The sequence below is a fragment of the Pseudorca crassidens genome, chromosome X (genome assembly GCF_039906515.1).
Source record: "Pseudorca crassidens isolate mPseCra1 chromosome X, mPseCra1.hap1, whole genome shotgun sequence".
NCBI classification, from domain to species: Eukaryota; Metazoa; Chordata; class Mammalia; order Artiodactyla; family Delphinidae; genus Pseudorca; species Pseudorca crassidens.
In genome coordinates, this window is record NC_090317.1 from 36,406,146 (window position 1) to 36,419,148 (window position 13,003).

At 39.5% G+C, this 13,003-nt stretch overlaps 1 protein-coding gene across 12 annotated transcripts in view; it reads right to left on the reverse strand.

The window, feature by feature from the left end:
* The window catches only part of PAK3 (p21 (RAC1) activated kinase 3), a 283,577-nt gene that overhangs the window by 52,005 nt on the left and 218,569 nt on the right, over nt 1-13,003 (reverse strand). For all 12 annotated transcript variants that reach the window (XM_067723280.1, XM_067723277.1, XM_067723281.1 and 9 more), the window contains 2 exons: nt 6,572-6,703; nt 4,941-5,106 (listed from right to left, as the gene is read on the reverse strand). In XM_067723280.1, the coding sequence (XP_067579381.1) occupies nt 4,941-5,106; nt 6,572-6,703 (298 nt within the window). The remainder of the gene's footprint in view (nt 1-4,940; nt 5,107-6,571; nt 6,704-13,003) is intronic.

A 13,003-nucleotide genomic window follows, 5' to 3' on the forward strand; every position in this document is an offset into this window, starting at 1 on the left:
CTGAACAAAAGCAAATAAGCTTCACCCCAAGCCACTTTCTGAATTATGACCAATTCCAATTGGCAGGCTTCAGTTAATGAGGTTTTTATTTTATTTTATTTTTATACAGCAGGTCCTTATTAGTTATCTATTTTATATATATTAGTGTATATATGTCAATCCCAATCTCCCAATTCATCCAACCTCCCACCTCCCACGCCTTGCTTTCCCCCCTTGGTGTCCATACATCTGTTCTCTACATCCGTGTCTCTATTAATGAGGCTTTATGGCAGTAAATTATTCAACTTTTATTTCCATGGTATGCAGGATAAAAACAACAACTGGGAATAAATCCTTTCATGAGGATTACCAAAAGACAACCATTTTGAGGCGCTTCTGCTTCTGAATTTAACTGCTATTCTAATAAAATGGCGTCCTCATGCCCATTACCAGTCACAGGAGAGTGTGTGCTGCCATCTACTGATGCTAAGCAAGTGAACAGCAGGCCTTGTGTACAATTCCGAATTACAAAACAAGCTTTTACAGTGACCTCTTTCATCAGAGCCATTATAATTTGTGTTCATAAATTATACTAAAGAAAGGAGAAAACCTTGGTACACAATAGGGATAAAGAGACAAAATTCAGCAACTCAACATCAAAAGGAAAAAATGATGGCAATACCAGAACAACTTCCAACCAGAGCAATTTCCTAAATGAGAAACAAACCATTCACTTTAAAGTACAAGGATTTAAGAAATCACTAAATACTAGTATTTGAAAATAGGCTTCATGATGTGGTTTCAGTGACAGAAAAGCCCATCAGTGTGTTCTCCTACATATCAAGGAAACTAAGTTGAACTCCAAGCATTAAAAGACTGTCTGTTTGGCATAATGAAGGTTTTGATTTCTGAGAAAAAGCAAAAGAACTCTCTAAACTAATATTAGTTCTATCGGAGGGGGGATTCGGAGAAAGACTTTTGAGTGGGGAATGCTGGGGGAGGGGAGGGACTAGAGGAGGAGGTGATTGCACAATTCTGCTGACAGTCAGCACCTTTTGAAAAATTTCACTAAAATGTAGGGGTTTCTTTATTTTCCAGCAGATTCAGACCAGACCACAATGAACAAGGCAGACCCAGGCTATCTGTCTGTGTAAAACTGAAAGATGATCTGTTCATTTCAGCCATTAATGATCCCATGGTCTGGCTCCCACAATCAGTATCTGTGTGGAAGAAGAATAGCCTGACAGCTCTGTGGTCTGGGCTGCCCACGTCATAGTAATCAGATCCCTGAGACTGAAGGTGAGGCCGCCCTCCCCTCCTCCCCACGCTTATGGTGGGGTCCACCCTGGTATGGGCCGTAGGCCATTTTCCTACCTCCCTGTCTCCCTTTTCCCTCTCCGTTGCCTCTTAGTACAGGCTCCTTTACTCCTTCCCCAAGCCCCTCCTCCTCAGTGATTTCTGTACAGAGCCCATACATCTGGGATTATTGCTGGTTTCAAACATTCTGTCCCCCTGAAGATCCTAGGCCCCAATTTTTTTTTTTTTTTTTTTTTTTTTTTTTGCGGTACACGGGCCTCTCACTGCTGTGGCCTCTCCCGTTGCGGAGCACAGGCTCCGGACGCGCAGGCTCAGCGGCCATGGCTCACGGGCCCAGCCGCTCCGCGCCATGTGGGATCTTCCCGGACCAGGGCACGAACCCGTGTCCCCTGCATCGGCAGGCGGACTCTCAACCACTGTGCCACCAGGGAAGCCCCCGAATTTTTTATAGTGAAAAATACGGTTGCTCTCATTGTGGAAAACACAGCATAATAATTCTAAGCAACTATTTATTGTGCTGGGTGGCTTACATACTTTGCCTCGTTTGGTCCTCACAAAATCCCCATTATACCAGTACAATCGTCTCCATTTTTCAGATGAAGACACTAAATTTTAGAAGAGTTCAGTGACTTGTCTAAGGACACACAGCTGGTCTGGGTCTATGACTCACTCAGACTCAGTTATGATTCACTTCAAAGTCTGTCCTATTGTATTATCTTAATAAGGCTTTATATTCATGTAATAAAATAGTAACTACCGTTTATTGAGCACCTATTGTGTACCAAGTACTCTTGCTGGAGGTTTTTACATACATTATTCTCATTGAATTATCATAATGCTATAAGGTTGGTACCATTATTATCCCCATTTTTCTTAATGAGGAAAAAGAGGTCCAGAAAAGTTACAATAACTTGCCTAAAGTGACACAGCTGGGAGCAATGGGCTTGCGATTTGAATCTGGGCCTTTCTGACGCCAATACCTGTCCTCTTAGCCATAGGTTGGGCTACGTAAAATCCATCCTGTAGACAGAGTCCTAAAATGTAGTTACGATTCTCATCCCCATTTGGCCAATAAGAAATGAAGGTTCAGAGGGGTTCAATAACTAGCTTAAGGTTATATAAGCGAGTAAGTGGCAGAGACAGGGCCCAGGGAGGGTGATGGTGAAGCAGAAGCAGGAAAGACTGACTTTGCAGACTTTGCAGTAAAGCTCAGCCTGGATTTGCTTCGTGAAAAACACTCCTCCATTTCTTGGCAGGTGTGCCCTGCCGACATCTGTGAGCACAAGGTAGGGTTGAGAGTTGCAGGTGGCCCACAGGCTGGAGGGAAAAAGATTCTCTCTAGGCCCAAGCATTCTCCAATAGAGAAAACAACTGACTTAATTCTTAATTAAAAATGTAATCAATCAAACATGGCTTTTTCCTCTTCATCATGTTGCTCAGTGTGGGGCAGAATAAACAACAAATTATAAAAACCACAGCTCCAGAACCCTTACAGTTTGCAAGCAAAACAAGATCTTGCCCCCGCCTCAAAATAATGCCTGTTTCTCTGTCAGTGAACTTAAGAAAGCTATACATGTATTTTCATTATAATAAATCTACTGAGACTTGAACCAGTTATCAAATAATCAATTTTACTAAAGCGAGGCTGCTAGATTTTTAAAATCTGATATATTCTCACAGGTCGTGTAAAGTAAAGGAAAAAAACTGAGGCAATTGTCTGAATACTTGAACTGAAATTATCCAGGCAATTCTTTCCTTTATTCCTTCCGTTTTACACAAATAGACAGCTGGCAAATGCAGAAGCAAAGTGGGTAATGGAAATAGTATAAGCTTTGAAGGCAAACAGATATGAATTCCAACTCTGGCTCTGCCACTCATTAGTTTGGTGATCTGGTCACTCCAGCTTTTTGAGGCTTACTTTCACTGATCTATAAAATGAGGCTATGAAAATCTACCACAAGGGATTACTGTGAAAATTAAACTTGATAATGTATGTGAAGTGGTCAGCAGAGAAGGCACTTAATAAATGGGAATTATTGCTGTTGTTATTAAGGAAATAGTTGGTATTAGCACTAGAGGCATGTTTGATCGTGTACAGTAAAGTCAGTTGGCTCAATTGGTCCCTCAATTCCAGTTCTGAGCGCTGACAACGGCAACCCAAACCTTTGCCTTTCCAAATACCTCTGTGTCAGACTGTCTCAACATCAGCACTGTTGACATTTGGGGCTGAATAATTCTTTGTCGCAGAGGGAAAGGAAGGAGGCTACCCTTTGCATTATAGAGTGTTTATAAGCATCCTTAGCCTCCATCCACTAGATGCCAGTGGCATTCCCTGTGCTGTGACAATAAACATGTCTCCAGATACTGCCAAATGTCCCCTGGAGGGCAAAATGGCCCTACGACCACCTCTGCAGAGTCTTCCTGTGGCCTATAGCCTGCACTGCTCTCTTCCTTTCCTGAGTTCTTTTAGACAGTTGCATGAAACAAGATGGTCTCCTATTCTCTCATTGCATCACACTATTAAATCTTATCTTCCAAATAAAATTGTAAGTTTCTTAATATCAGGAAATTGTTTTTCTATGGTTTCCTCCAAAGACTCTGGCATAGAACACGTAAGTAGGAACCCAGTAAAGATGCATTTGTCTGCTCATTTTTTCACCCATTCAATCAACAAGCATCCGTTAAGTGCCTCTCTGTACCAGGCACTTTATTAGAACTGGATGTACGGGAAAAGAAGGCACAATCTCTGTCTTTAAAGAGCTCCCAGTCTAGTGAAGGAGACAGACAAGTACAGTGTGATATTTGCTGCAATAAAGGCAGTGAAAAGAAGGTCCATTGACTCAGACTGAGAGAGACAAGGAGGGCTTTCCTGAGGAGGTGTCTTTTGAGCTGAGGTTTGAAGGATGAGTAGGAGTTAGTCAGATTGGAGGCACGAACTGTAGATAACTAGTGATTTGTCAGATGCTTTTGTAGTATGAGTTTAATGAATGTGCTTCACAGAACTTTGACTCTTTTCAACAGAGGATTTTTTTTTAAATCTCTTTGACTCAGAAAGCTAAGTGGAAGAGGAGTGTTTTGTAAAATGGAGCGAGTGTGTATGTACAAGCCTGGGTACACTAATGACACTGGGTACACTGGGTACACTAATGACACTGCAGGAAGGAGGCTGTGAGCATTTGCTGGCCCTGCCTCCCTGTCCACGTAGCAATGTTCCTAAATTAAGAGAAAAGGCAATTTTATCGTGGCCACCCACTTTGATTGACTGTGTTGGGTTTTGAGGTTGAACTATCCATCATGATCGATCAGGTGGGGGCCCCTGGGGTATGATCATAAGATCTTTTTCGTCAGACTGATCCCCTTTGGGGGTATAATCTTAAAATAAAACATACTACTTAATTCATTTAGTGAAGTTTTCACCTTGATTGATGTTTTTCAAGTGAAAATGCTTGGTTTTTGTGCAATTAGGAGTATGAGGGAGGGGGTGATCTGGAATACACAGTGAGTCTCAAACTTTTCATCTTGTGATGTCAGGGAGCCTGGAGTTCATGCAAGCAGGTTCAAATTTTTAAAGGTTCAATCCCCACTGTAGGTGGAGAAACCCTCTCATGAAGAAACTAACGATGGCAAAACAAAAAACAACTCACTTAGCTTCTCTAGGATCTCCTCATCTGTCATCTTGGATTTTTTCCTTTGCCGATCTGTGTTTCTATACAAAGTACTGGAATTGGCGTTCTCAGCAGAAGGTGGTGTGACCTCTTTATTTGGTGCTGCTGGTGAAGCAATGGATTCAACCACGGAACGAGTGTAGATCTTAAAGACAAAAAATCTGGTTACAGATTAAAGACCAAAATAATGCTACAATTGATGAACCTACATTGACACATCAGGATCACTCAAAGTCCATAGTTTACATATGGTTCACTCTTTTTTTTTTTACACATACACACAATGATTTATTATCATGTACTTTCATAATTATTAGATGTATCCTTTACAATAACGACTTCAGAAGTATCCATTTTTGTAGATCATTAATAAATTCAATGTTCCTTGAATCCAAAATCACTAATTGGGTATGGGTAATACAGATACTAGTGAAAATTCTATAACTAAAGAGTTGTAAGACCTTAGACAATTAAATCACTTTCCTAAAGGTTTTTTTTTTTTTTTTTGCAGTACGCGGGCCTCTCACTGCTGTGGCCTCTCCCGTTGCGGAGCACAGGCTCTGGACGTGCAGGCTCAGGGGCCATGGCTCACGGGCCTAGCCGCTCCGCGGCATGTGGGATCTTCCCGGACCGAGGCACGAACCCGTGTCCCCTGCATCGGCAGGCGGACTCTCAACCACTGCGCCACCAGGGAAGCCCCTTCCTAAAGTTTTAGGGTCTGACTATGCCTGATATCTCTCTTCTAATTCTCAAAATTTATGTTTGGCCTTCCCCTCTGAGTCTTTCTTTTCAGAAATGCCTTTTCTGTCTCCCATTATCCTTTATATGGGATGGCAGCCTCCAGGGCCATCAATTTCTGTAGAGATGCTTACCAAACTGTATTTACCTACAAAAGTCAAGTAGGAGGAACTAGAGGAACATACTATAATGAAGGTAGAGTTGGGCTGTTGTATTTTTGGCCACACAGAGACCAATAGGATTATGATATTCAAGTACCCTATTTTTCATCACTTTCAATCCATCAATCACATGGTTCACTCTTAATGCACATTCTATGGGCTTGGATGAATGTATAATGACATGCATCCATCATTATGGTATCACACAGAGTATTTTCTCTGCTCTAAAAATCTTCTGTGCTCCACCTATTCATTCCTCCCTCCACCCCGCCCCTCAACCTTTAATGAGTTTTTAAAGACAAGTGATTTCTATCAAAAAAGATCTTTAAGTTGCTTCAAGTATACTGCCCTTGAAAACGCTCAGGAGCTAGTCTTTTGAGGCCCCCAGACATGCTGTGCTAATTGTGGTCTTGGTGCCTCTGCGTATGCAATTCTTCCTACCAGATTCCCATGGCTTTTGTTCTCTTTCTTAACTTCTGCAGCAGTTTTAAAATTTAGCACTTATTTGTATATTGCTTGGTATTATTCTCTAATTGTCATGTGCTAATCTGCATCCTCAAACAGCAACCCCAGTGAAATTTTTATCTTATACTCTAGTTCCGGGAACATAGATGCTCAACAGATACTAGGTGATTAACTAGATTCTGACTCTAGGACTATGCCAAAGGACGTCTGTTGAATCATTTGGAAACACGGTCACTTGGGACTTACTGATTTTGTGTGCTCTGGTCTTGGTGCGATGACTGGTGGCGGCTCATTGTCGTCTTCTTCTTCTTCCTCTTCTTCATCTTCTTCTTCAGACACAGGGGGAGCCAAAGGAGGCTCTGATGCTGTTTTTGTACTCTTACGGTAAAAACAAAGTTTAAAGACCAGATCTTAACTCCTCATTGTTTCTCTTCAGAAGTGAGAAAAGGGAGATAAAATATCTAAGCACGTAGGGACAGGAAGGAACTTCATCTTTTACAAATGCACAGAACCATCTACAATTTGGTGGCCAGAACCTGCCCGCATTCAGAGATAAATTCAGGTCAGGATTTAAGCACCATGAAATTTTAAAACTTCCTTTTATTTTCCACTGAGCTCAAAAACAGTGAGCTATTCATTGAACATTTTCAAGTTCAGTGTTCTTGAAATCAATGAATATATTTTAAAAATCAAATTAATTGCTATTAACGCCTTGAATTGGTACCGGGCAGATTGTCAGTGTGTTGATTGACAGTTTGTCAACCAGCAAATGGCTATTTTGTGCCTAAAGATCAGAGCATGCGTATGGCATAAATACAGCTCTGCAAATATTCACGAAGTACAAGCGAGCCCATAAATGTTTCTTTCCTGTTCAGCCTCCTGGAAAGAAGCACTCAGAGAATAACAGACATGAAGATTTAAGGAATCCTCATCTACATAAATAATTGTCAATCTCAACCAACAGGTAAATGATGATTTGCAATGAGAAAAATTTCAATAACACCAAAAATAATGACAGCAACCACAGTATCTAGGGTTGGTTCTTGATCATTCACATTAATGCAGGGGTAGAATGGTACCAAAGGTGGATTTTGAAATAACTATGGCCATGGTACTCAAAGTGTGGTCCCCAGATCAGCATCATTAGCATTATCAAGGAATTTGTTAGAAATGCAAATTCTTGGACCCTATCCAGACCTATGAATCAAATTCTGGGGGTGGGACCCAGCAATCTGTGCGATAACAAGCCTTCCAGATGATCCTGATGCTTGCTTAAGTTTAAAAATCACTGAACTATGATATAGGTCTTTGTTGCTCAGTATGATGGCTATTCAACACTTAAAATGTGGCTAGTCTGAGTTGAGATGTAAGGTGTAAGTGAAAAATACATACCAGGTACTGAATATATAATAAGAAAAAAATATAAAATATTTCCTTATTGCTTTTTATATGGAGTGTATGTTGAAATAAAAATATTTTAATATGTTGGGTTAAATAAAATATATTATTAAAATTAATTTCACCTATTTCTTTTTACTTTTAAAAATGAAAGTCAGAAAATTTAAAATTACACATATGGCTTTTATTACATTTCTGTTGGACAGCACTATTATAGATGGTTTTTGAGTTTTTGTTGTGTGTGTGTGCATGTGTGTGTGTACTTGTTTATGCCTTTGAGTACACTGGCTCAGGCTAAGCCTAAAAAGAATTTTCTTTCTTTCTTTCTCTTTCTTTCTTTCTTTCTTTCTTTCTTTCTTTCTTTCTTTCTTTCTTTCTTTCTTTCTTTCTTTCTTTCCTTTTTTCTTTCTTTCTTTCTTTCTTTCTTTCACATCTTTATTGGTGTATAATTGTTTTACAATGGTGTGTTAGTTTCTGCTTTATAACAAAGTGAATCAGGTATGCATGTACATATAGCCCCATATCTCTTCCCTCTTGTATCTCCCTCCCTCCCACCCTCCCTATCCCACCCCTCTAGGTGGACACAAAGCACTGAGCTGATCTCCCTGTGCTATGCGGCTGCTTCCCACTAGCTATCTATTTCACATTTGTTAGTGTATATATGTCCATGCCACTCTCTCATTTTGTCCCAGCTTACCCTTCTCCTTCCCTGTGTCCTCAAGTCCATTCTCTACATCTGCATCTTTATTCCTGTCCTGCCCCTAGGTTCTTCAGAACCATTTTTTTTCTTAGATTCCTTATATGTGTGTTAGCATATGGTCTTTGTTTTTCTCTCTCTGACTTATTTCACTCTGTATGACAGACTCTAGGTCCATCCACCTCACTACAAACAACTCAATTTCATTTCTTTTTATGGCTGAGTAATATTCCATTGTATATATGTGCCACATCTTCTTTATCCATTCATCTGTTGATGGACACTTAGGTTGCTTCCAGGTCCTGGCTATTGTAAATAGAGATGCAATGAACATTTTGGTACATGACTCTTTTTGAATTATGTTTTTCTCAGGGTATATGCCCAGTAGTGGGATTGCTGGGCCATATGATAGATCTATTTGTAGTTTCTTAAGGAACCTCCATACTGTTCTCCACAGTGGCTGTATCAATTTACATTCCCACCAACAGTGCAAGAGGGTTCCCTTTTCTCCACACCCTCTCCAGCATTTATTGTTTGTAGATTTTTTGATGATGGCCATTCTGACTGGTGTGAGGTGATACTCATTTCAGTTTTGATTTGCGCTTCTCTAATGATTAGTGATGTTGAGCATCCTTTCATGTGTTTGTTGGCAATCTGTACATCTTCTTTGGAGACTAGAAAGAATTTTCATTCCTCGAGGACAAAGTTCCTGAGGCCGATGCAGACAGCCTACTAATAGACTGTTACATCAAAGGACCTCAGTCTGTGATTTAAATCCACTGTGGATTTTCTATAATCATGTATAAACCTACGGTGGTGTAATAGGTATAACCATATATCTTTTTGGAGCCAGCAAGATTTATATACTGTGACAAGACAACTTAGAATTTATAAATTTGAAAGAATATTTGATTGCCTGATATATACGCTGAGTGGTTTATAGATTGAAGTTTATATGCTTACTTGATATTGTTTTTCTATTTTTTTTAATTTTTAGTTTATATTGGAGTATAGTTGACTAACAATGTCGTGTTAGTTTCAAGTGTACAGCATATTTATTCTTAATTTAGCCAAAACAGCTGGGCTATTACATTGGGTTGTGGCTGCGTGGATAGCAACATATATTAATGACGTTATATTTCTAGATAAAAAATCAGTTTCTTTTTGTGAAAGACTAATTCTTCAGGGCACCTCAGGGCACAGGGAGAAGTTGTCTTTGGATTAATGGTATTTGCTTTGATATTATTTTGTTCCAGAAACTTCTACTCCATCTTATGCCAGCTGGGATCCAGAATGCAACTAATTACTGTTCCTTGGTAGACGGGCAGAACCTGCATATAAACTGACTCGTTTCTATATGGCAAACGATGCTATTTTATTCATCAGGCAATATGAACCATGCCTAGGAATAATAAGCTTTACGTGTGCCTAAGAAAATATTTGAACTCAGAAATAAATCATCGGCTCCAAAATGCCACAAGAAAATGATAAAATTTGTCAGTTAATGTCTAATTAAATGTCTGTTAAGTATAATATATGTCAACTTAATTAATTAGTTCTTTAAATTTTTAGTATTTATAGAAATTTCATTATATTAAAAAACAAATTATAGGTTAGGCTGTTCTATTTAGCAACAATTCTTGAGTATTCACAATGATTTCTAAGAAGTTACACCTAACCATAAATTAAGTGCTACTTATGATCAAATAATCTCAAAATTAACATTTTAAAAATTACTTTTAAAATTTTATAGCAAAAATAAAAAGTGGGGTATAGAGGCCCTTTAATATACTTGATATATTTGATACAATGCATCACATGTCCTCCATAAGTGAGAGTGTATATACAGCCTATGAGGATCTAAAAGTGGCCCAACCCTTAAACTGGTACAAAGACCAACCAGTGCCTACTGGCCAAGAGGTAGCCTTGCACATTTCAGTTCTCGCTAATTTACTAGAGAAGATCCACCTGCAAAATTTCACGGACTGATTCTTAACATTCATTACTATCCTCACTATCCTAATTTCATATGGGGGACATTCCAGTCTCTAAGGATGGACTAAGGGACTATTCGAAAACCTAAAGATTTTCATCCTTTGAGGGTTTACAGGGCAGGAAGAAGATACATGTCTGATTATCTGGGACCAAACACTATGCTGCCATGTTGGTTGGCTGGAAAGAATGTGTGACCTCCAGTGGACATTATGTTTTGGATGTTGGTTGGGCCAGGGAGCATTAACCACCCAGCATTACACATAGATACCAGGCCTTCCTTGGTACTAAGAATTGAAATGAACATAATTTCTTGCTCCTGTGTATTTTTTCCACAGATTTTCCATCCCTGTGTAAATAACACTGGGGCTGGGCATACTTTCTTTTCCCTGTGTTAAACAATATCAAGATGGAGCATATTTTCCTGTTCTTATGTTACACAATACTGAGAACAAGCAAAAATAGCTTAGCTTCTCACTTTAAGAAATACTTGTTCTTGGAAGATAAGACTGAACCAACTGAAGTAATTTACTTATTAAGAATAACAACAGCTTGCTCACCAAAACTCTATTCAAGACCCTCACTTTGCTGTATTCCCCAATCCAAAGTTACTTTATCAGAAACACTGCACAATCCTAACTCTTTTCTTGTCTTGAGAGACCTGCTTCAAAATCACATAGCCGTGCTCCAAAACCCTATAGATATTCTCCCTTGACATCCCGTTTCTAAGACACTGGCAGTGCTCTTTCTTGCTCCTGTAAGTGTAATAAACTTAGCTTTCCTTGATTAACAGCTTTTTTTGATGGCCTTTGGGGGAGTCAAAGTTATAATGTTGCTACACTCTTCCTTCCGGGCTGAGGATTACTATGTCTAGTATGTCTAAACTTGTAAAAGTAGAGACAGATGGATATCAAGTAAGGAATTTTTTGTCTTTTTGAAATTAAGTATTTTTGACAGTCATTATGTCACACATTCAGTCGAGCTAGGCAGGTTATTCTTAACCTGATTGGGTCTTGGACTCATTTCCAATTCTAAAGGGTTTGGCCTATCTCCCCAGAAAAATACAGGTAGACACATATTTTTACATATAATTTCAAGAGTTCAAATGTCTTCTGAAGCCCATTCATGGACTCCAAGTTGTAAATCCTGCTCTAGAGAATACACCAGCTAGTGGAACTACCTTAGGAAACTCTCCTTTCTTTGAGCTTAATTGTTAAAGGTCGAAGAAAGAATAAGTAAGGACTTTGGAGACTTCAGATAATGCTAAGTGTGGCCTGAGAGCCCCTCTTGGTCGCTTGTTTACAATACAGATTTCAGGGCTCCATTCTACTCTGGGAATGGAGCCCTAGAATCTGCATTTTAACAGGCTATCCAGCCAATTCTAATGCATACTGAAATTTTTAAAAAGCACTAATGTAGATGAACAAAATAAGCCAGTACTGTAAAAAAAAAAAAGTGTCATCTGTCACACGCACACCCAGTTTCTCTAGGCACAAATCACGGCATATTCATATTATTGCTGTTACCTTCCACTCAAAATACTAGCTCAGGATTCTCAATGCATTACTTCACTCTCAATAGTACAATAAATATACACGAATTTCAAAGTAGCCTCAAATTGAAGAGTAGATCCCTGAACAGTATTTAGCGTTTAATAACACTAACACCAAAGAAGCTATCATGAGTGGGCAGTGAAGCAGATTCGTATGACTATGAGAGGCATTGCTGAATTCATTATTAATTATATTGCCATTAGTTTAACACATTTAGTGAATATAACATTGTTTCTATTTTGATTCCCACCCAGGCTACTAGAAGATGCGAAAACTTGTGAGTAGTTCAGGCTATGTCGAGAAGGGGTAGTCAATTCCATTAAATCACATCCTGTAGGATAGCTAGGTCTACTGGGAGTGTTTCTAATGCAACAAAAGCACAAGCAGTGTGAAGTGCAATCTCCCCCTAGAAACATAAGGAGAACACAAGATGCAATTCCCCAAGTTACTGAGCCCCAAAGAAGTGACCCAACCTGACCTTAAGGGTCTAAATTCAGTTCATTCAATCAATAGAAACCCAGCCTTCCTCAAGTAGCCTAATCAATTAGTTCCATCTGGAAGTCTTGCTAAACCTTCGAACTCAAACTGTCCAATAGGAAACTCAGCATCTTCTCCCAGAAATATGCATCTCCTGAAAGATAATACCCTCATATTTTTGGCCACCCACGTAGCATCCAAAGCCTGCAATCATCTCTGACCTCAACCTTTCCTCCAACATCTAATCAATAACCTAAACATCTTTGGAATTTAAATCTAATCTCCATTCCCACTGCCACTACCTCACGTAGGCCCTCATCACCTCTGGCCTTGGATGCTTGAGATATTTCCCCAGTCAGTCTCCCTGCATCCAGTCTTACCTTCTGTCCTTAATTCACTCTGGACATTTGCGATCAGATCACTCTTCTAAAGCATAAACTTTATTCACCTAACTCTCCTGCCCCACAAAACTTCAAGGGCTTCCCACTGTACACTTACATAGGCCAGATTCCTTAGAATACCATTGAAGGGCTTCTATGATTTGGCTCCAACTTAACTTTC